Below are 26,605 nucleotides of genomic sequence, written 5' to 3'. Positions count from 1 at the left end.
ACAGCTTGTATTGGCTCTCCAGAAAGAGCTCCCTGAGGGGCTTCCTCATAGGACAAGACACAAGAGAGAACATGAAACACTCAGCCAGAAAAGGAAAGACATGAGACTCATCAGCAGTGCTGACCAAAGTGTTCAAAGTTCTGCCAACCCCTTGATGTAAACTTTTAGTCCTGCCTCTTTGCCTCCTATTCATACTCTTGTACAGCACAAGCCCTGTGACAGACGAAAAATGAGAGTGTGGAGGGAAGGACAGGAAGGGTGGTCTTCAGCTGCAGAGACACTTTAAGTGGACTTAAAATGCCTATGGGGTCAAACTCAAGCCATTACAGAGTTCCATTCTTTCCATCAGCTCCTCTGAGTGATGCCAGAGCCAAGTGTGTTAGCAAGCCATGTCCCATACATCTGTTCTCAAGAGAGAAAGCAAAGCCTCAAAAAGACAGAAGCACTGTGGAACACAAGATGCTTTTCCCTTGAGCACTGTGAGAAGGCAAAAAGACTACTTGGACACAAGAATGCTTAAAAACTGAAAGTAAAGCTAAATGTCAAATTTTCACAGTTACCTTTAGGACAATAGCAGGGAGAGTTTCACCATATAAACTGTTAGGATTATTTGCATCTCTAAACAATGAAATAGATTGCATATGCACTTGTATGCAGATAACAGAATGTAAATAGAATTAAACATCCCTTTTAAAGAAAGCCTTTAAATACTGTGGTCCAAAAAATATAAAATTGAATACTGTAATTATCCAGATCACATATGACATTATTTTCAGTTAGAAAAAACATGCTAAATATTTTCCTTAGGTTAATTTTTGTTGCCTGATGCATGCCATTTAAAACTTATCTTCCATTAATAAAAATACATAGGCAATTTAATAATAAACTTTGAAAGAGTAACCCTCAAAATATATTAGTGCACCAATAGCAATCCTATTAAGTGAAGCATCATTTAGAAGTGTCAATGGCTCTTACAGCACCGGTTGCAATCCCTTACTAATTTAACATTACAGCTCCATTTCTTGTTCTAATCTGATCTAATTTACCCTTCTTATTTCCTTGCTTCTGGATATGCTAGGTTTGCCACCCAATGAGTTTATTTCGCTAGTCATTCACTTTTAACTGTAAAACCAAACTATTTGAGGGGAATAATCTCTCTGCAATCCAACACAGGCTAAAGAGCTCTTATTTATGGAGCAATTTGTGCCTTGAATTGAAGCATTATTGCGAAGAGTGAGCAATAAACAAAAACACCTCAGGGGCCTGGGAGGAGCAATGTAACCAATTACATTTAATTAAATCAAAGGATGGGAGCCCTAGGGTTGAATGAGCTGAAGAACAAATTTGCATTAACACCTAGCAGCCAAACAAGTAGTTCTTGGTTTAGTCTGCAAGTACAATTGTTGCCATCTATTCTCTGCACTGAAGGGGGGCCATTAGCTAAATTCTTAGGAATTGTTTGTCCACTGATGAGGGGCTGCCTTCTCAACATTTCACCTGCTCACACAGGAAAATTGCCTACTAAAATAAACAGCTTCTTCTGAAACCCAGCAAACAAACACCAGTACATGATTCACAAGTTTGCAATTCCGTCACACCTTTGTCCAGAGTCAACAAAGAGAACTCTGCCAGGGCTCACACACCTAAGGGAAGTGGAGTCTCTCTGACACCTATGTGGGTGGGTGAGGGGACAAGAAGTGCGAAGAATTAATCTGGCCATAATGAATGCTATAAATTGGAACACCCAGGATAATCATTACCTACAGCACTTCAGAAATGGATGCAAACACCGAGCCTTTCGTGTAATGAGAAAACTTTCTAACACTAAAGTAATTACCACTGTAATGCACCTCTAGCCTTTCTCTCCACTGTCCAGAGGCAGGAAAGAAAGTTCATGGAAGTCTGAGAAGAGTAGGGAATGGAAATTTATAACCACAACTATGAAAACTGTAGAGAAATTAAGAGTAATTAAATACAGAAATTTTAGGAGTCCCCAGCTCTGTGTTTTCCTAACTATGATGCTGTAGGGAAAAACTGGAGAGAAAGACTACAAATGTTTCATCTGTTACCTACTGCTCTTTTTTGAATGTTTGTTGCACAGTTGTGAAAAAAGAGAGAGTTTACATGTAAAGAGGGTGATTTTTTTTAAGGTATCTATGAGGAATTAGGCAGGGTAGCAATGACCAAAATTCTTTTTTCATTATTTTAAAGATGTACTTTCAGAGATTTGTAAATATAATCATTTCAAATCATTAGAGATTCAAAGATATTGTCCCATATCTCATCCCAGACACAAAGTATGCCTTAATCTACATCTGCCAAATGCATAAATTAGTTTATCCATTTTAGGTTATACAGCAAATAAAAAGGAATGTAATGGTTTCAAAACACTACCCTAAACCTTAGCTAAAAGGCTGAATTATTAAAATAATTTTTTAGGCAATCAGTGGTCATTGTGCCTTAAAAGTGCAACAGCCAAGATTCTCATTTTGAAAAATGCTGAACATGCTTACATAGTATTTTCTTAGCTCTTGTTCCTTGTATATTAAGATGAAGAGTACAGTAAACAGCGAATGACTTTTGTAGAGGTCTACATACTCTGATCACAGTCTTTTCAGGAAGTAAGCTGTTTCCCTCTTGACCTTCATTTTCTTGCTTTGGAAGAAATAAAATTGCAGCCTCACTCTGCAAAGTGACCATGTAAAAATGTAATTTTATTCTTACCAGACAAACTTGCTTCCTGTATTTACTCATAGCTACATTTTCCTTTCATAATGACAAATAAAGATATGTTTTAGTGGCCTTTTATATGCTGTTAGACCCCTAAAAGCTAAAGGAGATCTAATAGCTTTCTGTAATGACAGAAGTTGACTCATACTTTCATCTTGTTAAAGGAGGTAGTATCCAGCTTAAAATAAATGAGAAAACTCTATTTCAGAGCACACTTCTGTTAAAGATGTGCTTCTAGACTACACCTACTCCAGTCTTCCAAATTCAGCAGTAAACAGTGACCTTTGTGTCAGTTCTTGTGATAATGAGGATACGGGGAGTGTGAGATAGGTTTGTTAATCTGGAAAAAAGCCCCAAACAAACCAAACACAACACTTGTGCTCAAGTTTTGGGCAAGTTTTTCCATTAGATCAAACAGCTGATCCAACTGACAGATTGGTACCAAAAGCCAAAATAAGGCACAGCAATGAGCAATGATGATCATGTACTGGGATTAACACAGGAGATGGAACAGGACTATCTCCTTTAAGTAGCAACAAGCTGGCACATCAGCATAGCATATAGTGGTACAATACCAGCAAGTGACTAGCTCACAATTTACCATCACCTTAACTTAGACATGTTTCTCAACAGATCAGACAAAATTATCTCAAAGCTGAATTTGTGTAGAAAAGCACTAGTATGTTCTGGAGGTTGCTTTCCTATTTTGTTTTAGAATGCACTTAACTAAAATATTTTAAAAACATGCCAAGACAAAGACTTAAGTTTCGCATGTCCTCACCTGCCTTAATCCACATTAATTATAAAAAAACCCCAAACAACATGATTTCTTGCTAGATACATGTACTTTATGGATAAACTGCTCTGAACATCACTGCTTTTCCCTTCTTTAGGTAACTACAGACCTGATACACTTCCTAACTCTTGGGCTTGATCCCTGCAAAGAGGGGTAAGGGGAGGTAGACTAAGATTTATTGTAGTGGGAAGAATATCACAGGAGGGTAAAGGCAGCAGGGCAATGGTATTAGGAGCCCTTTAAAAAAAATCCTTTGTGTTACATCCTACTTACATCTTCCAGTGTGTTTATGAAAAAAAAGACAATGCTGCATGTGCATGAAAGTAGTTGTGTTTCTGCCAGGGTTTTTTTTAAAGATTGGCATGTCAATCAAAATGAATACAGCTAGGTTTGAGGTGTGACATTTATTTTAAAAAACCCCTTTGCCAGAGAATCCTCTATGCCAACTTTACTTATGAATGAAACCAGACAATGGCAAGAACCTGTGAAATTACCAGCTTTTTCTGTACATTCAGAAGTTTGACACCGAGACTACTGCAGCCATCCACTATTGCAGTATTGAACCTCAGGATTTACCTACACACAGAAAGCACTATTCTGGAACTCAGCCTCCATGCATACAACAAGAACATATTTTTTGAATGACTATTTTGCACTATTTCTGAACAGCTCAGCTCTCTTGCTCAGCTAAGAAACTTTCTTATACATGAGGTAAGTAGGATTCCTTTAGACTGAAGGAATGAAAGAAGAATAGCAAAGCAAATAGAAGTGCAGCAAAAACAGTTTGACAAGTAATTGCAGGCATAAGAAATGGTGGAACTAAGGAAGAGCGATATATGGTTTACATGAAAAAATTAGAAAATATCATAACTATGACACACCTGCCATAACAACTCACCTCCAGCACTTCTCTGCCATATGAAGCACAAAACAACAAGTCCTCATGACAGTCAATCTGATGATGCAGTAGCTCAGTGAATTTACAGTGCTGAGGAATTACATACTAGCCACCTTTCTAAATACTGACTTTCTTACAAGAACTAAAAGCAACCACACTGTGAGACAACATTCCAGATGCACAGAGTGATTAATGTACCTGCTGATGAGCAGTACAACTTCAATCTGCACCTTGAATCCCTACACACCAGAGAGCTTCTGCTTGCAGCACAATTAAGGTTTTATACTAGTCCAGACAGAAGGTGGAGAGAGGTGATGCCAGGGCTGTTTCCAAAAAATTGCTAACTTCTCTTGAAGACCTGCTTGGAAAGATATTTCCTGTAAAAAATATACATGTTAAAATACATTACTTTCTTGAAGGAAAGAATAGTTTTACAATTTCAAATGCCAATACATTCCTCTTCTTTGAAAATAAACTACTTGTTTTAGTTTACTTTCATTTCTTAAAAATATTTTTTTCTCAAAAGTATCCAATACTACGGTGACTTTTTAATTGTGTTTTTGAGGTCAACATGCTTCCCATTTGCAGTGATATTTTGTGGGTTTTCTGTCTCAATCTCATCCATTCTATACTATTTTCAAATCTATTGTCCTCAACTATTCTCAAAAACCAGTTATTTCAATTTGAATTAATTATCTCCTTTTTGATATGCTTCTGTTTACCCAGTAGAAAACTGAAATGTGCTTCCTAATTACATATTTGCTTCATCATTCTAATTAAATAGTTAATTAATTAATCTCAGCATTCTTTCAAGCAGATTCATAGCAATTACATAAGTAACACAGAGAGGCATTTTACACAAAGCAGGAGACAATGACATGAAATTTCACTCTACAAAATATAGTTGGAGTGTATGAGTAAAATTTTCTGCTCCAAACTGCTCTGTATTGGTATTCAACTCTCTCCCACTGCATGTTTGACACTCTACTCTTGATGTGTTTAAATTAGGAAAAAAACAATTAAACAGTTAAAATTCAAAACTATATACAGATCTTACGTGAATATTATTTTTTTATATCTTCACACATGGTAAAAGATAGTAAATAGTGACAAATTAAACCAAAGCACTTTCATTCAAAATAACCAAAAAACATCAGTTTAAAAAGATGTTAATTAACCCTGCAGGATACATGCAGGATTTGAAATGAGTCCAAACAATGTCCAGCTTAATGCTAAGAACTTATAAAATGAGCTATCAGGGCCTATTAGTGCATTATAATGGCTTAGATACTTGAAGAAGTGACCCTAAAATCTCTGTTCTGACCCGACTTTCAGAAATGGGGCAGAAGATTGACCTTCACACAATATAATCAGCAAAGGATCTAAAAAATGTATCTCTCTGTTATGTGAAACCACAGTTTTATTTACTCAGGCATGTTCACTTTGGAGTTAAGGTCCACTCAAGCATCATTTCAGGGTTAAAGGTTATGGTATAAAGCCATTATGTTTTCAAGCAGAGTAGCATGCTACCATTTGTTTTGCAGTAATATCACAATCAGACATTACCTTTTTAGCTTGGCCCAGCGGTGAGTTTAAGACCCTGGTGTATGCATTGTAAAATAGACTGGTACTTTCTAAAAGTCATTCAAACTGCATTTGCTAAATTTTAGATTGGTGTATATTTTGTCTATGCTCTCACATATAGGCAAACAGAGACACAGAAAGGTTTATGATCTCTGATCCTGCAGAAGATCTGTTTATATAATAATTAGGTTGATTATACATTCAATATATAATTAATGTATGAAAAAAAACCCAGTAATTTCATAATTAGTTTCACAATGGGGTCAATGTCTTTGTCTCAGAAAACTGAATAGACTAACTGTAAAAGTAGCTATAAGGATAAAAAGGATTTATAAAGTTCTCATTCAACACCTGTTTAAATTTTTTTCCTATTGTTTACCAGTTCCTGGTATTCACTACATACCTATTCCAAACAGTGATGATTTTGGCTAAGGTAGTAAGTTTCTTCGCTGTGGCTGGTATAGGGTTATATTTTGGATTTGTGCTGAAGACAGGTTTGGTAATATAGAGATGTTTTTGTTATTAGTGAGCAGGGGCTTACACAGAGCCAAGGCCTTTTCTGCCTTTTGTACCACCACACTGGTGAGGGGATTGGGGAGGTGTATGGGAAGTTGGGAGGAGACACAACAAGGACAAGTGAACCAAATAGGATATTTGGGTCAAAAGGGACCAAAGGGATATTCCATATTTGACCAAGGGGATAGTCCAGACCACATAGCATCATGCTCAGTGTATAAAGAGGGAGGACGAAGGAGGAACAAGGATCAACAGTGGAGGAACAGTGGAGACATTTGGAGTGATTGCCCAATTCACCATTACATGTGATGGGGGCCTGGAGATGGCTGAACACCTGACTGCCCATAGGAAGTAGAGAAATTCCTTGTTTTGCTTTGCCTGTGTGTGGCTTTTGCATTCACCATAAACTGTTTTCATCCCACAAACTAAGAATGTTTCTTAGTCAGGAGCTTACTAAATTAAGGCTCTGTGCAACAATAAAGCCTAAGTTTGATCAGTGTCCATAAGACTATTCACAACAACAAACTGAAAGTTTCTTAAACTGACAACAAATGACACAATCTTGACTTTAACGTATTCTTTGGACTTACATGGGGCTACTGAAATTTACCTCCAACTGCTAGATTATTACATCCAATTTTATCACCACAAACTACTGTCTATCTATAAAACCATAACAGAATTATGAATCATAGGATGATTCAGATTGTAAGGGTTAGACATACAAATGAAAATACGGATTTCAGAAATAAGACTGTTTCCGAGTACATGTTATGCATGCCAGTTATCTCAGCAAGTACTATTTTTCCACATGAAGGATTCTTGGGTTTGTGATCTGAAGTCTAAGCATAAAATGATTATAGTACAAATTTGTATACAGAATTACAACATGCATTTCCCTCAAAGTAACCAAATTTTGAGTGAGTTGCCAAATTTTGGAAATTACAAAATTAGTTAGGGAATGCTGCTATAACCCTAGCATAGCTGTGTTGCCTGTGTTGCCTGTTTGCCTGTTGCCAACATGTGACTAAATACTCCAACACACGGTACTTCGCCAAGGACCACCACTTCCTTCTAGTCCACAGAACTAGAGGCAAGTCTTCATTTAGTGATAAAATAACCAATACTCACACTTCAGTTAAATACAGATCCTTCTCTTACTTTCTGAATTTACCTATTAATAAAGCAGGCTTCTCTAGCTTTTGGCTAGAAAGCCATATGCAGGCTATTAATTGTCTGCTTTTCAGTATCTTTATTTGAAAAAGAGCCAAGCATTCACCCCTAAGAGAACAATTCCTTCACCTCACAGTCCTTGCTGATTATGTTTCTTACAACATGTGGTGGTGACCTGGGGATAGACAGAATTCAGAACAAGGCCTTCTTTAGATAAAGCCCTGAAGCATAGAAATAGGAAAAATATCCACTAAGTCTTAAGAGCCTAAAGCATCTAGAATCTCTTTTTTTTTTTGACATTTCTGCTTTTCCTGTTCAAATCATCATTTCAGTCATGATTTGCTTCAGTAGAACAGACCTTAACCTTTGAGATAAATAACATACGAGCCAAGCCATCACTGAGAACCTTCTGGCAGGTGGAGGAGGATATCTGCTCTCTAAGCAACTGCACAAACCATGATACTTCTTTTTGCACAGGTAAATTGGTGCATTTTGTAAAGCCAAGGCCTTAAAATTAAAACATACTTCTATGAGTATTTTTAAACATCAAAAATCCCATCATCTGGAGTATCAGCTCCTCCACAAGTTGATAGCAGGAGTGTGACTTTCGGATTGCTTTTAATTCCTTTACAATTATGCAAATTAAGTAAATTAAAACAAAGATCAGCAGTTAAAAAGAATGAAATACATATTTCACCTGAGTAGGCACAGGAAAGGATCAGTGAGATCTCTGGAAATACAGTTCTTTTGCTGGCCCTGTAGGAAACATTTCCTGAGGCACCCATTATTTCTTTCCAGCCCCCGTGAAGCTGAGCTAGCATTGCCTCCTTTCCACCTCTTACTTCTAGTCTCAGCCCACTTAGTCTCAGGACACATTAATCTTATTCATTGTGATTTCATACAGGCTCCTCTCTGCCCAATCTGGTATATCTCTTGGAAGAAAACGAATCAAATATTTCCAATTATTTTTTATTTATTTTTCTTTATTTCCAATTCTCCTTCCAGCCCAGCCACTACTCTTCCACTCATTTTCCCCCCTACATTCTCCTTGCCTTCTGACACTTTGTTACCAGTCTCAGTGTTATTCCCACTCCCTCCTGCAATCATCTCCTCTTAGCATCAGAAAGCAACATGGATCTTCTCCCCAGCTATGACATTTTTGGTAGGAAAAACCTAGCTTTGACATTTTTGGTAGGAAAAAAACCAAACAATTAAAAGATTAAAGACAAACAACTGTGGCAGTACCTGCCACCATCCTTCAAAATGTTTAATATACAGATGAAATCTACAAATTCTACAAATATTTATATATATACACACACACTTATGAAATACAGATCTATAAAATATGAAATATATTACATTAAAGCAGTTATATATATATATAACACCTTAACTGTATTACTTATTGGTTTTTTTGAACTGTACTTTTGGAATATCAAGTACTAAGCGTGTTTCAGTAACTACTTTATGCAACATTCAAATTGCCAATTCAAAAAGAGGAGGAAGAGTAAAATTTGCTACTCATTTCTATGCCAAGTTTCAATTATCACACTCCTTATTATTCAGCACAGAAAACATTTCAATACTTACTGGATTCTCACCTCATTCAAATTAAAATAATTTGGGGGGATTTTTTTAATCAATTTTAAAGGGAAGACAATGTTTCTGATTCATTTGACAAGCCTTGCTGAAGACAATGAGATTCTTTATATTACTAAGGCAAGTCAAATTTGACTTGTACTAAAAACAATTGAAAAAATATGACAGTAATTCAAAAGCTGACAATGCTTTCAAACATTTGGGGAAAGATGGCACATTGTAGTTCTACCTTCATGATCTTACAATAATTATGTCACCAATAAGATCCTATTTCAGGCAGGGTCAAAGTAAACTGTCAGGTAAAATAAATCTCTGACAATATCTTAGCAAAAAACACCCTGTTAAAAAAACGGGTTTTCTTTTCCATATATATAATATGAACATACAGAATTATGTGTAATAGCTCCATATACATACACATTAAGAAGTCCATGCCAATTAGATCAATTAAAAAATCATAAGCCTAATCTCTTCTGAGCAGCACACATGTCTGTAATTGTAGAATAAAAAAAACTTTGCAGTTACAAATCAATGTTTTGATTTGTAAAAATATCTAACAGGAATAACCATGCAAATAAGGCCAGGCCAAGGCAAGGTGCTGCCCCTGGAGTAGGGCAAACCCAGGCACAAATACAAGTGGAATAGAGAACTGACTGAGAGCAGCCCTGGGGAGAAGGACTTGGGGGTGCCGCTGGGTGAGAGGCTGGACATGAGCTGGAAATGTGCACTCACAGCCCAGAAAGCCAAACCTGTCCTGGGCTGCAGCCAGAGCAGTGTGGGCAGCAGGGCCAGGGAGGGGATTCTGCCCCTCTGCTCTGCTGAGACCCACCTGGAACCCTGCATCCAGCTCTGGGGGCCCAGCACAGGAGAGACATGGACCTGCTGGAGAGAGCCCAGAGGAGGCCACCAAGATCCTCAGAGGGCTGGAGCACCTCTCCTGTGAGGAAAGGCTGAGAGAGTTGGAATTGTTCAGCCTCGAGAAGAGAAGGCTCCGGGGAGACCTCATAGAAGCCTCCCAATACTTAAAAGGAGCTACAAATGAGCTGGAGAGGGACTTTGGACAAATGAAGGTAGTGATAGGACAAGGAGTAATGGCTTTAAACTGACAGAGGGCAGGTTGAGATTAGATACTAGGAAAAAGATCGGGCTGGTGCAAGGTGTCCCTGCCCATGGCAGAAGGGTTGGAACTGGATTGTCTTTAAAATCCTTTCCAACTCAAACCATTCTATGATAATTGGACTCATCATTTCCAGCTTTCTGCCTACTTCTTTTTGATAGTTCACATCCAACTATTACAACAAAGCCCTTTAGATGCCAAACATAGAAAAACCTGTTTATTCTAAAAAAGGAAAAAAACAGCTAAGAAACAATTGAAAACACATGAAATATATTTCACAATATGAAAACACAGAATTTTCATTAATTAATCTAACTCATCAGCAGTTCAATCTGATCCTAGATAAGCGTTCCAGAATTAATTGGCATAATTTCTCTCCTTTCTGTTAGACTGTCACGTACCCCAACAAACCATAAAATGTGTACCTCAACACAAAATATTTACCATATCATTTTCTCAAGAGCACATAAAGAAAGAGAATCCTCAAAAGAAAACACTAGAGTAATTATGAGGAAATAAATTTTTGAAATAATGGCAATCACAACAACTTAAAGCACTTAGATTACCTCTACCAATTTTTATTTGTCTGAAATTAGCTATATTGTTGTGCTGCACCTACTGTCAACAAAATTAAGTAATTGAAAATTTATATTATATATGTTGATTGCTATCATAATTACTTTTGCCTGCCAATGGAAAGTGTGAGGTATTATAACTTCTGGAGATTAACATGGGATATGTGCAACCAGCTCCTGCAGTATGCAAAAATTTACATTGTAAAGCATTTATAAGTTACAAAAAAGATTGCAATGAATGAAGTATCTGCTAAGTAGCTGATCTTCAAAATACCTCTATTATAATTTAAGTTTTTTTCAATGCTAGGCATAACAGCATGTTTCTATCTCTGGAACAGGAAAATTCAATGGGAATTGGAAGGATAAATACTTCTTTTTCAACAGATGCTTTGAAAACAAGGGAAATAATTCAACAAGAATTTTAGCTGAGCAAACAATTAGAAGGCATTATTTGGAGGGCTTCCAAAAGTTGTCCATCTCTACTTGATTCATATGATTCTATTGCCTTAGTGGATACCTGTTTATTTCTTTGAATTATGTATATTGAAAGACAACATATTTTATTGTCCATTTAAAAAATATAGATATCTCCATTTTTAAATGTCAAACCTGTATGACTATTTTATTTCTGTGTATCTTTAACATTTTGTGGGTCCTACTGCATTTCTGAGTAGCTTAAAAACGCAGCTTAAAACCTTTGTAAACTGTTTCTTTTTGCTACTGCTATTACTTTCAAGTCATGGCTTACAAAGCTGTTCACATTTTAATGCTCAACTTTATGGTAAGTAAAAAGCCTGCTTCTTCATGAGAAAAGTTACAAAATTCCTCAGGAGTGTGCCTACATACAGCAAAGAATAATTAAATTGCTGCATGTATTTGTTTTTAAAATTCATAAGTTCTTTAACTTGATAGCTATATGTCAGAGTTTCTTTAGGAAAAACAATAAAAACTGTGCTTTATGAAATTTAAACACAGCTCAAGAAAGGGACAAATGTCATATCAAAAAAAAGAGGAAAAGAAAAATATTGAACGCAAACTTCAGTTTGTACCTTAGACTCATGAATTTTCAACCTTTTTCAAATATTATTATTAATCTAAGATTAGATACAAACATCTAAAACCAGCAACAAGCACAGTCCTTGTTATTAATCAATATAATGAATCCTCTGCCCTGGTAGGAGTTATTTTATATAAATAGTTGACTTTTGGTTTCAGCACTTTCTCACAGATGTGCATTTGAAAATGCCTGCTAATTTCAACTGGCAAAGGGAAAAACATTATGGTACATAAATACTGACAGTTCACTGCTGTTTAAGAAATAACTGCACTAGTCCAATCAAAACCAGCCAAAATCCACCTACATAAATATATTTTCTGAGACACTCTAAGATTAAGAATCTTCTTCTGTTACTTTAACCTAGGAAATAATTAGAAAATGGACTCAGATTCACCTGTCAGTAAGTAAGCTTCTCCCATAGCAGATGTGCAGTTGCACATGCCTTTCTCATAGGGAATTTATCTTGGTTAGTCTTCCACAGAAAATATAATGCATGATTTTAAAAGCAGATTATGGCTGTGGACAAAATTATCAAATTAATTCTTACTAGTAATAAAACCCCCTCTGTTTATCTGGCTAAGCTCATTTTCAGCAGAGTCTTTAATCACGCAAACAAAAGGAATTAATATTTTCTACTATGGGAATGTCCAATCAAATAGTAAGCAAACCTACAAATTGCTTCAAATTGCCACAATTTAAAAATGACAACCAAAATACAGCAAAAATAAGGACCCTGTATACAAGCTGCTTTGTCCTATTATGTTTTATTATGAAGACATTCCAGTACTTTTAGCCTGACAGAATTTATACTAAGGTGCTGATTTGTAAAATGGCTTAAGACTGTACAGTGTTTCAGCTGTGTGAATAGGTAAATTTTATTGAATGAGCTTTTGGTGAGGTAGGCTACTGTCTTCACACTCTAAATTCATACTTACAGGCAGATTGCAGTGGGGTTTTTCCTGACACACTGTCATGAGGGATTATGCAGTACATTTAGTAATATTATTTCTTGTCTTACTGTCCAAAAGGAGCTCCAGTAAGTGAGCACATAAAAGCTCTGAGCCCATTCTCTTTGCTAACTCAGGTGTGCTGACTACCCCTACTTTCATGAAACTTCCTTCTAAGTGTTATAATCATTAGACTCATATCTGAAACCACGTAAGTTTTAGAGGAAATATGCAGCTACCTCATAGAAGGTAAACAAACCAAAAAATAAAGTTACACCTTCTATTATTTTTGACAGACACAGATGAAGCATCTAAATAAAGGGAAGGATTTAAGATTTTGAATGCATCAAGTTAGGAACTGAAATTACAAAGAGAGGGAGTGTTAATGACACACAAGTCTTGGAGTATCAGCTGTGGTGAATTCCAGGCCACGCCACTAAGTGTGAAGAAAGGCCTCCTTACCTGAAGGAGGACAAAATTTTATTGTCAGAGGATCTAATGTTCAGCTCAGCAATGCCCAGAACTCTTTTTTGACACAGCTCTAAGTCATTCCATTTTGACACTCCCAATGGGTGGGCATTTAAAATGAGAAGGCACTCCTGAAAATACAACACTGCAAATTAACAAAGATCTTGCAATAAAGCTGTATGTGGGAAAGGTTAGAAGTCAGGCAGTTCTCTGCATACCACCACTGTAAGATGGCTTGGTTCTGCCTCCCACTTCTAACCATGAGCAGCTCTGTAACAAAAATAGAAACTTATGAGATCTCTAACCTCTAAAATTGATCCAATATTTCTTTCACAAATGTGAAAGAGTGCTTTGGGGACTACAGCATTATCTTCTGAGTTGATATAAATCACATGTTTAAACATGACAACAAGTACTGCCTTAAAATATGGGAATGGGCCTAAGTATAAAGGGGAACCTAAAAATTCAATGGTAAAAAGAGTCCCTCAGATAGTGAAACATCTTCCATCAGTACTCAAATAGATGAGAAGAAAGTAAACTTAACTCACAAAGCATAGGTCACAGTTTGACAAAAATACAATAGACAAGGAGTTGGTGTTAAAGGGTATAATGGGCTCAAATTTCTTTCTCTTTAGTCTTGAATATTATTACAGAATTCTATTTCTCCAGTGCAAGAGGCCCAAACACATTTGAGTACTCCCAAATCACCAAAAAGGCCCCAAACAAAATAATAATTTTTAAAAACCCCAAACCTTGCATTATTTCACTTTCTGTCACACTTATCGCAAGTAGGGAGATGGGAAATAAAGGGTATTAGGATAGATGACTTTTACAATCCTATACTAATTTTTGCTAGATGACCAAACATGTCACAAAACCAGTACACAGCTCAGAGAAGTTGCAGTTCTCCTTCAGGACATCAAAGAACTACAAGACAGAACTATGCATAAAAACTTAGATAGCATATATCTGTAGTATAAATAATTAAAATAACAGCATTCAGAAAATGAATGAAATTGCAAGGCAGAGAATCATCAGGTGACTTTCAGTGCATAAGACAATTATGCATTCTATAATTAAGTATAATGTTTCATTCAATTCAACCTCTCTCTCATCTTCACGTAATTAAAAACTTTAAACAGATTCATGTTTTTCATTCTCTGGTTGCACATTCCATGATAAAGTATAACAATAAAAAATAAATTACAGATTTTAATTAAAAAACCATTCACTAGAGGAACAAGATAAGTGGCCTGTTTATAGGGCAAAAGGAGTAGATGTCTTGTATCAAAACTTCAGAAAGTCTTCTGACAATTTCATAAGAAACAGGCTAAATAAAATTTGGTTACATGGGTGAAGAAAACTGACTATGGAGAATAATTGGAATAATTCTCAATGGTTTGCTATAAAAGCAGGTGAATTTAACAGGTGGAGTTTCCATAAATGCCTACACCAGACTGTGCTTTGTTCTGTGTTTTCATTGATCATCTAAAGGAACGTGCCCATTAGCAATTTATCAATTTTAGAAGTCCAGGAAGTTGAAAGACAAGCTTCAAAGGATAAAAGCAATGAACTGGGAGAAGTCTGGAAACAGGAAGTTCAACAGGGACAAACACCAGGTATTCAAATTGGGTAAGAATAATCTGCTACATAAATACACAGTCAGGAATAACTGATTCCTTCTGAAGAATTTTATGGCAAGTCAACAGCTCAACAGGAGTCAAAGTCATGCTGTTGTAAGAGGAAAATTCAACATTGGGATTACAGGCTGTAAAACACAAAATCTCCTGGTTTACTTAGCATTATAGAAGTCTCAACTGGAATACTATGCCCAGATTTGACAATCACTCTTCAAGAAAGGTACAAGCCAAATGTACGGAGTCTAAAGAAAAGTCAGAGCCTAGCAAAAACTGCAGCTTAAGAAAACATGATAGAATTTGGCTTGGTGGATGTAAGTAAAAGAAGATATAGGCAAGGCCATGTGATGATTTAATAAACCTAAAAAGCTATTGCAAAAGAAAATTTCAGTTTTGCCAAGGACCAAACTAGTAATAAGTTTAAGCTTTAGTAAAAAAGGCTACCATTAGATATGAGGAGATACTTTCTACCAGTGAGGAGAGTAGATGTGAAATCATTGCTAGAACCAGTATGTTCTAAATCATTGTTTATGGGATAGTCACTAAAACCTTTTGCAAGTGGGCTGCAGTCTTAATTAAAACCACAAGGCTGAACTCCAGTAATTCTAACAAACTTACTGTTCACACATTTTTTGTTTACCAAAACACTTGTATAGGAGGGTCTTTTAATCCACTAAGTTTACCAAAAATTAGTCCTTTATATATCTGAAATAATATCTTATCCACTTCTTTCCACATTATTGAAAAATATTTTTAAAAGAATACCTTAAACCCAGATATAATTTAATTTAAATGTACATACTCTCAATAACAGTATTTAATTTATGAAGCTAAATATACTAGAATCTACACTGAATTTTCAATACTACTAATTTTGAATACTAGATCTACATTGAATTTTCATCTGGTCATTGCTATGTAGATCCGTTTTCATCGTATTTTTCAGTCAGAACTATCATCACAATGCAACAATCAGACAAAACATTTCAAATGGATATATTCACCAAAGGTTTCAAATTCTCACTTCCAGAAATATTTTACTCAAAGTAGGGTCTTTTTAATACAATTTTAGGAATTGGTGTTAAATTGAATTGGAACCTTTTACTGTGACATTTTCAAAAGAAGACATGGGTTGACCCATTTGAATATGATTTTTTAAAATTAAATACAGTGCAACTTTTGAAAAGTTCTCTAAACCAAACTTGAAACAAAACCAAAACAAGGTTCAAGTTATGCATAACATTTCAGCTGCATTTGTATAAAGAAAACAAATAACAAGGACTGCCCTTGCTGCCTCCACACCTCAGCCACTGATGGGGCTATAATACAGTACAGAGAAATGCCCCATCCAATGTGCATGTCAGAAACCACCAGCATCAGGTGGTTGTATCAAACAGAAGGGAGATCTCAGCACTGAGAAAAAGCAGCACTGAAAGCATGGCTAGAACATGGCAAGTGAAAGGAACTGTGACAACAAAATGAATTATTACAAAGAAGCATACAAGTTCCACACAAATGGTAACAACCCAGTGCACATCAAACTCATTTGAAACTATTTACTTCAATTATGCTCAAATTTGAAATGTTTTTAGAAAAAACTTTAAAATGTTTTAAAAGACTAAGCTGAATTAATAGCACAGCACAACTTAAAGGGATGCTTACCATTATCCTGCCCTATCTCAGTTAAAGAGGTGACTAAGAGAAGTTGCCTAAAGCAGGAGTAAACCCCATAAAATTAATTAAAATCATTCATACTTTCCTTCTACCAAGCTATTTTAAGGTGTTATACTGTACTTTCATAGTTTTAATTAATGTAAATCAAAAGATCCAATTTCTCATGGTAATCCATTTAGAATACATGGAATATTTTCAAAAATACTTCACATTGTAGAAGATTAGCACAAGTAGTACACTTAGAAACCTACTAATGCCAACTACTTTTTAAAGATTAAGACAACAGATGATGCCAAAACATAGCTAATCAGAGTGCCAAGGTACAAAAAACTGCTCAGCAACACAGAAAAGTAACTGCAGTTGCTCTGAGAGATTCACATATTTTTACCAAAAGGTTCTCATTGGAATAACCTGAACAGGAGAAACAGTTCCTACAAAAACTTCAATCTGACCCAGCAAGAAAGAGGGTACTCAGAAGGGCTGAACTGGGCTTCTTCACCTCCCACTTCTCTAAGCTAGTGCCATGCTTGAAAGCAGAGGCAAAAAGACAGATAATGTTTGGAATACATAGTAGGAAAAAAGTACTTTAGACGAAAGGGAAACTGACCACGGTTATGACTTCTCTTGTCACACACAGGTTCCTGATAGAAGATTTTAGCGAGTGGGGAGAAGCTGAATATTTCAGGACAGTACCTAAAACAGACAAAATCACTGATGTTCCATCAGAGAACAACCTCATAAAAACAATTCTGGTAGCAAGAGTAATTGAAAAGTTGCCTGCTTCTCTCCATATACTTATTTTCTGCTCCATTCCATATGCCTTATGGGTTATGTCAACATGACTGCTTGGGATGATGCTGTAAACTGAATCATTGAAGTGAATTGGATGAAGGAGGGAGGGAGGAAACAGCTGGTTTTTCTTAACCCTGATCATGAAATGTTTTATTTAAAAGGAAGCTGCATAGTGAATAGTAAATTGTAGGTATCACAAATACAATATTTCATTCAAAACAACACATATCGTTGCTATTCAAACACTCTTTCAGACAATTTATTTTTTGCTGAAGACTTCCAAGGGGCTCTGAGGTTCTGACATGGTAAATCATTTCAAACTGCCACACCAGAGGAATGAGAGAAGGCTCAGAGGACAACGGGTGGCAGTTTCTTCAGGTGAGAATACTGACTGAGGCATGGAGGGGCAGGAAGCATATTCCAGCTGGCAGGCTTTTCACTGATCACCAGATGCTTACTGATCACCAGATGTTTACTCAAAACAATGTGGGAAACTTCCACAGCAGCAGCTGAAAACTGTTGATTCCAGGTAACATTCCATGCAATACAGGAGTGCCTCTGCTGCCATAAAGGATGTCATCTGGTGATTGTCCCCAGGTAACTTTATGGCATCTCTCCTTCCAAACATGATCATTCTGTAGCTGCCATCATCTATCCATTGAGGAGTGCACATATCTGAGGCACACAGTGAGAGCTCTGAAGAAACAAGTAGCTCTCTAAACCCATCATCATATACCACCAGAAAGAAAATATTCTTCTTGCTTTAGTTATTTGAGAAAATGGAGGAAAGAAGAAAAGGTTCTTTGTTTTAAAGAAAATTTTAAAATATTTTTCTTAAGTAAATTTTAAATGAAGTTGCATAATTACCAGTTTTAAGTATCATTTTAAAATTAATATAAACTGAAAAAAAAAGTGAAACCTAAACAGAGAAAAATAATTTGTTTCCTTCTTGATTTTTGTTTCCAAAACACCTCGATACAAATTTGAAAGTTAAGAAAAAAATCATTCTCTTATGTTATTTTCATGAAAAATATTATATGAAGGGCAAAAATATTCTTCAGTTTAGCTAGCTTATTTATTTTGGAAACATATTTTAAAAAAACATCCATAAATAACAAATTTTTCAAAAAAAACTTGTTGCAGAGACTAGAACTTCTAAATGTAAAACTATCATAAACAAAAACAGCTCTAAAGATGTTGAGTAAGTGTTTTGTAATAGTAGCTACAGCCAGACACTATGTTTTCATGAAATTAATGAAATTATGTAACATTTTCCACCAATTAAACTATTAAAATAAAAAAGTCAAGAAAGGAGTGAGTATATAATTCTACTTTTCCTGGATGTCACGTAGAGTAGCTGTTTTCCTCTATAAACAGAGGCAACAAAATTTAAAACTATCCTGTTTACATCTATCCCAAATGCAAAGCCTAAGAGCTTACAGGATCTACTTGCCTACAGGAGCAACAATTTTGGAGTGTGTGCCTGGGCAGCTCTGTAACTGTAGCACCCTCTGCTGCTCTTTCAGTTCTAAAACATATAATTGTACACTCAGCCAAGTAGAAAATAAAATGAGTATGTGTTGAACATGTTGTTTCTTGAAATTATTAACTAATGCTATGTGCAGTTTACAAGAAAATGTTTTGCTATTACATATAGTATATTTTCAATTTTATACTATTTGAGCATTCTGGAATATCTTGTTTCTGTGATAACATCAGACAAAAGCCTGCTAGATGAACATTCAAAAATATGCTGTATTTCACTTATTAAAATTCTCCTTTACACAGCCTGTAGCTTGCTTAGACTGGGGGCATATAGTAAAGAGGTTTCCATTTTGGCCCTTTTCATTTCACTTAATCTAAATGTTTACATAATCTGCAATGATTGTTTTCTGGGATAGAGTCATAAGCACTTCAGTTATAACTGCTTTCTCACACTTGGAAAGGCAAGGGACGGAGACACTCTCAAAAGCTCATCCTTGCAGAATTTTCCTTAATTTTTGGATGATTTCTTCTGCCAGGATGAGCATGTGGTTCCAGGGGCCAACTGATGCTATCCCATAATGCCACCACCAAACCCTCTGCCTGGGATCCATCAGTTCTTTTAAAGGACTGTCTCAGGACCAGAGATGGTGTCAGGTTGTACCCTCTTTTTAACAGATGGCATATTGTTGTCTAAAACGAACAGACTGATCCTTTCCTTCATTCCAGTCCTTTTTTCCCTGCCTCCTGTTTATGCATAGAATTAAAGCTGAAGGAAGTACATTTAGCACTGCACCCTGTCTGTGTGGAGAATTCATTTAGAGTTTTCATGTGGAAACCACTCTCCCACAAAGGATGAGCAGAGAGAAAAAAACTTCCACATTTTTCTGACAAAGTGAAAACCCATTGCAACTTGCAATGTGAATTTTCATTCACAATGGCAATCCTGCAGTGCAAATGCATCTTCAGAAATCTTTTAAAAACAGACAGAATACAAGTGTAGGTATACAAATACAAAGTTTGAACAAGCCATCGTGCAGAGGCAATTTTCAAAGCTAACAATTGGGACCCTGCAATACACCACTGACAGCTACTGCAGCTGGCTCCCCTTTTATCTAGAAGTCTTTCTGGTGTAAGGCAGCATTTTTGGAAGCAATCACAAGTACTCCTCAAAAGCTGCTTATGGATATTTTATATAATGCTGCCAGCTAGTGGCACATCTTGTACTGACTTGATACCTACTGGGAGTATGGAGACAGTGGTATTAACTGGAGTCTGTTCTACCACTTCTCTTTTGATGGCATACAGTGATGTGGCTGTCAAAAACCATAAGCACAGAGATCAGCAGGGCAAACAGAAATACCATAGAAACAGTCCCTGAAAGAGTTTGTTTTAACATAAAGTACTCACTAGAAGAAACAAAAAAACTCCCCCCCAACTACAAAAAAACTCCCCCCAAACTACTCCCCCCCTGTTATTTGAAACAAATTATTATGTTTAAAAACAAAATTAAGTTTTTACAAAAGCTAATCTGTTTCATATAAAATTATTTCACAATCTACTAACTTCTAGAAAAAACATTGCTCTTGCTGGTAAATATTCAGTATGGCAACCAAAACAAACACCCAGAATGCAAAAACATTTCCCTGTTTTGTGGTAAGTCAGTCCAAGTCATTAAACCTTAAACTTCATTTAAGTGAAGTTTAGTGGCCAGTAAATAAATGCTAGCTATGCAGTGTGCCCCAAAAGAACATAGCACATTGAGTTCTGGCTAGCTCCATTAGTATTAAATATTAGGAGAAATAATCTGATACTGTCAAAGACTATTTCAGAAATATCTGGGGGTTTTTGAGTACATTATGATTTAATAATAAAAAGTTCTTGTAGAACACTACAGAAATTATAAAAAACAGTCAGCCTAATTTTAGAAAGACAACAGTAGTTACCTCTGGGGGTAAAAGGAGGCAACACAACACCCTCATCATTTCCACAGTGGGCTAACACAAAGAGAGTCAAGAAATACACAAGAAAAGATCAAAAAAAAGACCCAATTTGAATTAAGGGATAACGGGAGCACGCAGAAATTCCATCAGTTATGACCCAAACAGAGCAGCTCACTAAACATATGACTGGGAGAACTTCACTATGATGGTGTAGCAGGCACATAGTTATTCTGGCTTGGATACTGACAACATCTATTCCATACAGGTGGTAGCAAAAAAGTGTCATTATTGCACTCCAAGCCAGTAGTGCATGCTGCCAGAAGATAATCATTTCACAGTTATGCTAATAGAGTGTAATCTAGAGTGCATAGTAAAACAGGCATAAATCAGTAATATGTAGATCCATACAGACAGACACTTACAGACAAAGACATTTAAAAATAGGGAAGCAGTGAATCTGGAAATGACTTGGCAAACGCTGTATATAATAACACAGCATGAACCCGCAAAGCAATTCTGAATCCAAAAGGACAAATGTGAATCTTTGTATAAACAGAGAAACACTGAGAACCACAAATGTCATATTACTCCAGTGTTAGCACTGGTGGTGTGCCTATTAGAGTGTAAGTCTTGTTCTACCATCTGCAATCAATAAAAAAGTAGCTGAAATACTGCAAGAGGAGCTGACAACACATCTATCAATAGGAAAGCATACAAGAACTTTAGCAGAATAAATTCTTTGTGTTAACAAGGAAATCTGTGTAGATTGAGCACAAACTCGGTACACAAAGAACAAGAAATCTTGTAACCATATTACACTGTACTGATTCATTACCTGAAGCACATTTAGACACACACACGCAAAGTATTTTCTCTGCTGTTCAAAAGAAATACTTAAGTTGTTATATAGTTAGAACTAACAGAACTAGTGTTTATTGAAACATAGCTTTGGAATACTAAGACTGGAAATTTGAGATGAAACATATATATCAAAACAGTTCTATATCATTGGCTTGGGGGGGGGAAATATGTGTATATTTCTTTAACATCTGGCAAACTCTACCAACTTTATTCTATCAGTTTTCTTCTTTGAAAACAAACAAACCAACCTGAAAGATAAGGCAGAATAACCAAACAACAATTATATGTATATCTCTAAATGTTAATTATATAATAGTAATTACTCATCACATCAAAAATGTTTCAATGTTGGCTCAGCTTTGTTTCCACCACCTACCACAATTTGATAATTCAAGTCCATTAATAGCATAGATAATTTTATTAATAAGTATACTGAAGCAGAGCCATACTGGGTCAGACATTGATAGCCCACTTAGAGCTCATCTTGCCTCAGGTTAATGCAGCCAGTAACTGATGCTTAGACAAGAGTGAAAGATCAGGACAAACATATCATCCCACTGCCCCATTAATTCTCCTAACACCCAGCACTTCCTAAGCCATAAGTCATGTCTGTATATTTAATAGTCACAGTAAATTTTTCTTGCACAATTTTTCCCCCTTTTTGAATTTATTTCATGTTTTAGGATCCAAAACATTCTGTAGGGAGGAATTTCACAACTTGACTGAGTGCTTTCTTTTGTGTGTCTCTGGTTCAAGTTTGTTCTGTCCAAGCTAGAAGTACCTGTGATTGCTTCCCATGTTCCTGCACTGCTGTTCCTCACAGAGCCACTGCTGGCCCCTGGCCAACACAAATCAGTGGGCTAAACTAATGTTTTATCCACTCCAGTCCAGTTGCTCTAATGTTCCCACCATAGCCACAACAAAAAATAACCTGTACTGGGAGAACTTAAGGGTGTATCCAACACAAACAATGGTGCTACGTAAAACTGTAATGCTATGGTAACCCTGACCACAGTAATGCAGTTTTCCAGCTAAATTAAATGGTTATTGAGGGCTCATACAGAAATGTTTTATATTGGTGCAGTTAAACTTCTATCAACATAGTACTGTACTTAAATAAACAGTGACTTACAGACATTCCCCGTGTTGTCAAAACTTGTAAGAACATCTTTGACATTTAACAGGCCATTGTGAAATCTGGAAGAAAACAAAAAAAGCAACTTTACTAATACATAAACCATCAAAAAAAACCCATCTTCAAAAAAGAGATTTACTGTATGCATTCACTTCTCACCATCCCCTTTCACAGTGAAGCAGCAAATAGGTACTACTGTAGCCACCAGGGGGAAAACAAGGGGACATTCACCAGTCCTCAAAGTCCCAGCACTGAAATCCATTAATCAGGAGATTGTGTTTCTCAGAAACTACTATCAGGAGGAAAAAATTACCAAGGAGCATCAATTTTTATTTAGTTGTGGAAGTTACATAGAAGAAAGGAGGAACTTTGGTAAATCGATTTCTTTGAAAGGGAAAATCCATAAAGTATTTTTGAACAGCAGCTGTATGCACATTCCTATTTTCTCCCACAAAATCAAGAACACTTAATTAAGTTAATGCCAATTAATGTGTTCAGTTAACTGTATTTTTTTTTGGTTTTACATTTGCATAACCCATGTGAAATGAACATTCATAAGTGGGGATAATAAATAAATTACCTAAATTTCATACACCAACTGCGAATTTTAGAATGCAGTGAGCAAAAAAATACTGACAGCAGCAGAAAGAATAAGCACCAAAACTGAATAAAAATTCACCTAAGATTTGCCTTCAAATGGGAAGTGGTAGACACATTAAAAAGCATCTAATTTTGTTTTAAATAGTCCAAACTAATCTAAGCCCAAAATGAACAAAATATTAGTCTCACACTTTACAACAATCAGATCACACAGCTGTTTCACAAATGCATGACAGAAAATCTAGAAGGAATTCAGCAAGGCAGCAAAATATGAAAAGATAGGGTTTTAATAATGTTTCAAATATAGCTTCTAAGGCTGTTTGGGAACACATTAATTTGAAATACTAAAAAAAATGCAATAAATCCCAGAATTTTAACACCTACACAATTAGTTCTCATTCTCTCAGCTGTTCTTTCCTGAAGAAAGACTGCTGTAAGAATGGGGGAAAAAAATAAATCATTCTGCAAACATGAAATTGCATAATTATTGTGAAAAGCCCACTATTTATAGCTTCTGATAAGCATGAGCATTAAATAAATAAATATTAACAAGTTAAATTTTGAGAAGCACCAAACAGCAACTAGACTAATTCTTAAAAAATGAAAATCAAATGGAAATCAAATTAACAAACTGAACTGAGCACATCAAAAGCCACAAAGAGCTATATGAGAGATGTTACAAAAGATTCAACTGGACATGAGTGCTCTTCTCCCAGGTACACAAAACCAAACCAAAATTACATGCCTTCTCTGCAGAGGAAGTCTACAAGAATGCTGATGGATTGTTAATGTACTTCTTTTTTGCAAGTTTGTTTTCCATCGAATTGGACAGCTGGTGCAAGGGAAGTAACAAGAAAGGAGATAGGTTTGGTAGTTCTGCAGCCACAGAGCTGCCCTTTAAACTCTCCCCTGCTGACTCCTGAGAACCCTATAAACTCTAAGTCTGCATATGTCTGGGGCTGGTGGGGGCTCTTACACAACTGTGAATGTCTCATCTCTAAATGAAAGCAAATGGAGGGTGGGAGATGCTGAGGAAGTAAAGAAATATTTTAATCTCTGTTGGTATGCAGGGTAATCTTGGGATAACATGTTTTGGTTTCTTTCCCCCCCACCCCCCAATTTCTTTATGTACATAGTTCATATCTAAAGGAGATTTATCATGTAACTCCCCAAGTGAAACAAACAGAGGTAAGGATAAAAATTTAGCAGTCTAGTACCAGTAGTTAACAGAATGAAGAAAGAAAAACAAAAGTAAGTGAAGTGTCCTGGTCTATAAAAGAATACAATTTATATACTTCAGGGTCAAAAGGCAGGGAAACACAAAAAGGAGAAATTATAAAACCACAGCACTAGCCAAAACTGCTTAAAATTTGTGGGATCCAAAAACTGCGGAATTGAGCATAATCTCTTCCTGCAGACAAGTTTTAGGACTGAAGAAAGCAACATGCCAGCAGCTGATCTACTTGTGAAAGGGAGAACTCAGAAAAATGCACTTCCAAATGGCAACAGCCATGTTTCTCCATTGGGAGATCTGTACTTGTGGAGCATGCAGACGAACTCTGCACCAGGTATTCCCCAACTCTTCCATCACAGGCCTTACTCACAGACTTAAAGTTACATGCACCTGTAAACACAGGTGTTCTTTAACCCCATATTCTGCCATAAATACTGCACCACTCAGTCCTGCACCTAAAAACCAGAGCCTGTGTTTAGGATCCACTGCCCTGCACATACATCCTCAGCAGATCTATAGCAGCTGCTGCTTCACTGTCCCATCCCCTCAGCTGCTCCTCCATCAGCAAAGCCAGAGAAAACTGCCAAGATACAGCACATCTTGTTTCCATGAGTGTCTGTCACCATCACAGCTTTCCACAGTGCAGCTGACAGAGTCTTAAGTGTCATGTGCACGGAATTATCAAAGTCAAGGAAAGGAATCAAAGAAGCTTGGGATTAAATCCCAACCCTTAAATTCCCATAAATTTCCACAAGTATCTCAAAATACAGAAGAACGTTAGTATTCAGTGCTTTAGAGCATGTCATGGATGTCATACAGTTCTAAGAAGTTCAAAGCTCTGATTGCTGAGATCAACAAAGTACTTCAAAGAAGCACAGGTAAGCATCATGGAAAAAGTGAATTTTACGCTGGCGTGGGTAATCTGATTCACAGTGTTCTTATAATAAGTCTTCAAGGAACAACAGGCAACAATTTCTATGGCTGAGGCAGTGAGTAATAGAAGACAAATCTATGAACAATAAACTAATTCAACTCATGTTTCTCCTGATACAAAGCAAAGCAGAATTCCTTACTCTGAACTACAAATAAATCAACTTTGGATGATGTCAGAGAGAGTGAGATCAGCCTTTAAATATACTAATGTTCCTTCCTCTCCAATTCAGGCAACACAAGTGGCAGACTTTTCCATGTATTTAAAAATAACTATGGATAGTACAAAAAAAAAACCCCTTCAGTAGGTCCCTATTAAGGCTTGCTTTTCATCAACCATAATGAAACAAAAGTAAGTTCCTTCTTTCCTTTTATATTATTCTTAAACTGATGATGAAAAATAACACAAGTATGTGCCTATATTAACTTTAAAAACCTACAAAATCTAAGATAGAATACATTTCCACATAATATGAAAAGGGGAAAAAAACCAAACACATCACCATAAACTATTAACCTATGTAGAAATTAAAAGTATATTTGTGAAAAATTGAAGATGAGATAATGGTGAAAAATTACTGTTAAGGTACTTCACAAAAAAGCTTGTAGTATATCACTATCAATTGTCACTGTCACTAAGAACCTCAGAGTTATCTGCAAACTTTGCTATCTAGCAGATGCGCTTTCTGGGCCAGAGTATAGCAAAAACAGTGAACTCTTCTTTCATTCCAGTTCTAGATCCCAGCTTAATATGGCAAGAAATTGAAACAAAGCTTTTTTGACTACAATTCTTTTTTACAAATACACACATCTTGGGCAATATGATGGAGCAGCCAGTGCTTGACCAGTGAATA

The 26,605-nt window shown here is 36.2% G+C and overlaps 1 protein-coding gene across 1 annotated transcript in view; it reads right to left on the bottom strand.

The window, feature by feature from the left end:
• The window catches only part of CAMKMT (calmodulin-lysine N-methyltransferase), a 212,920-nt gene that overhangs the window by 175,265 nt on the left and 11,050 nt on the right, over nucleotides 1-26,605 (bottom strand). The window contains exon 3 of the mRNA XM_036379602.2: nucleotides 22,985-23,049. Within this exon, the coding sequence (XP_036235495.1) occupies nucleotides 22,985-23,049 (65 nt within the window). The remainder of the gene's footprint in view (nucleotides 1-22,984; nucleotides 23,050-26,605) is intronic.

The sequence above is a fragment of the Molothrus ater genome, chromosome 3 (genome assembly GCF_012460135.2).
Source record: "Molothrus ater isolate BHLD 08-10-18 breed brown headed cowbird chromosome 3, BPBGC_Mater_1.1, whole genome shotgun sequence".
NCBI classification, from domain to species: domain Eukaryota; kingdom Metazoa; phylum Chordata; class Aves; order Passeriformes; family Icteridae; genus Molothrus; species Molothrus ater.
This window is presented reverse-complemented; position numbering and strand designations above follow the sequence as displayed.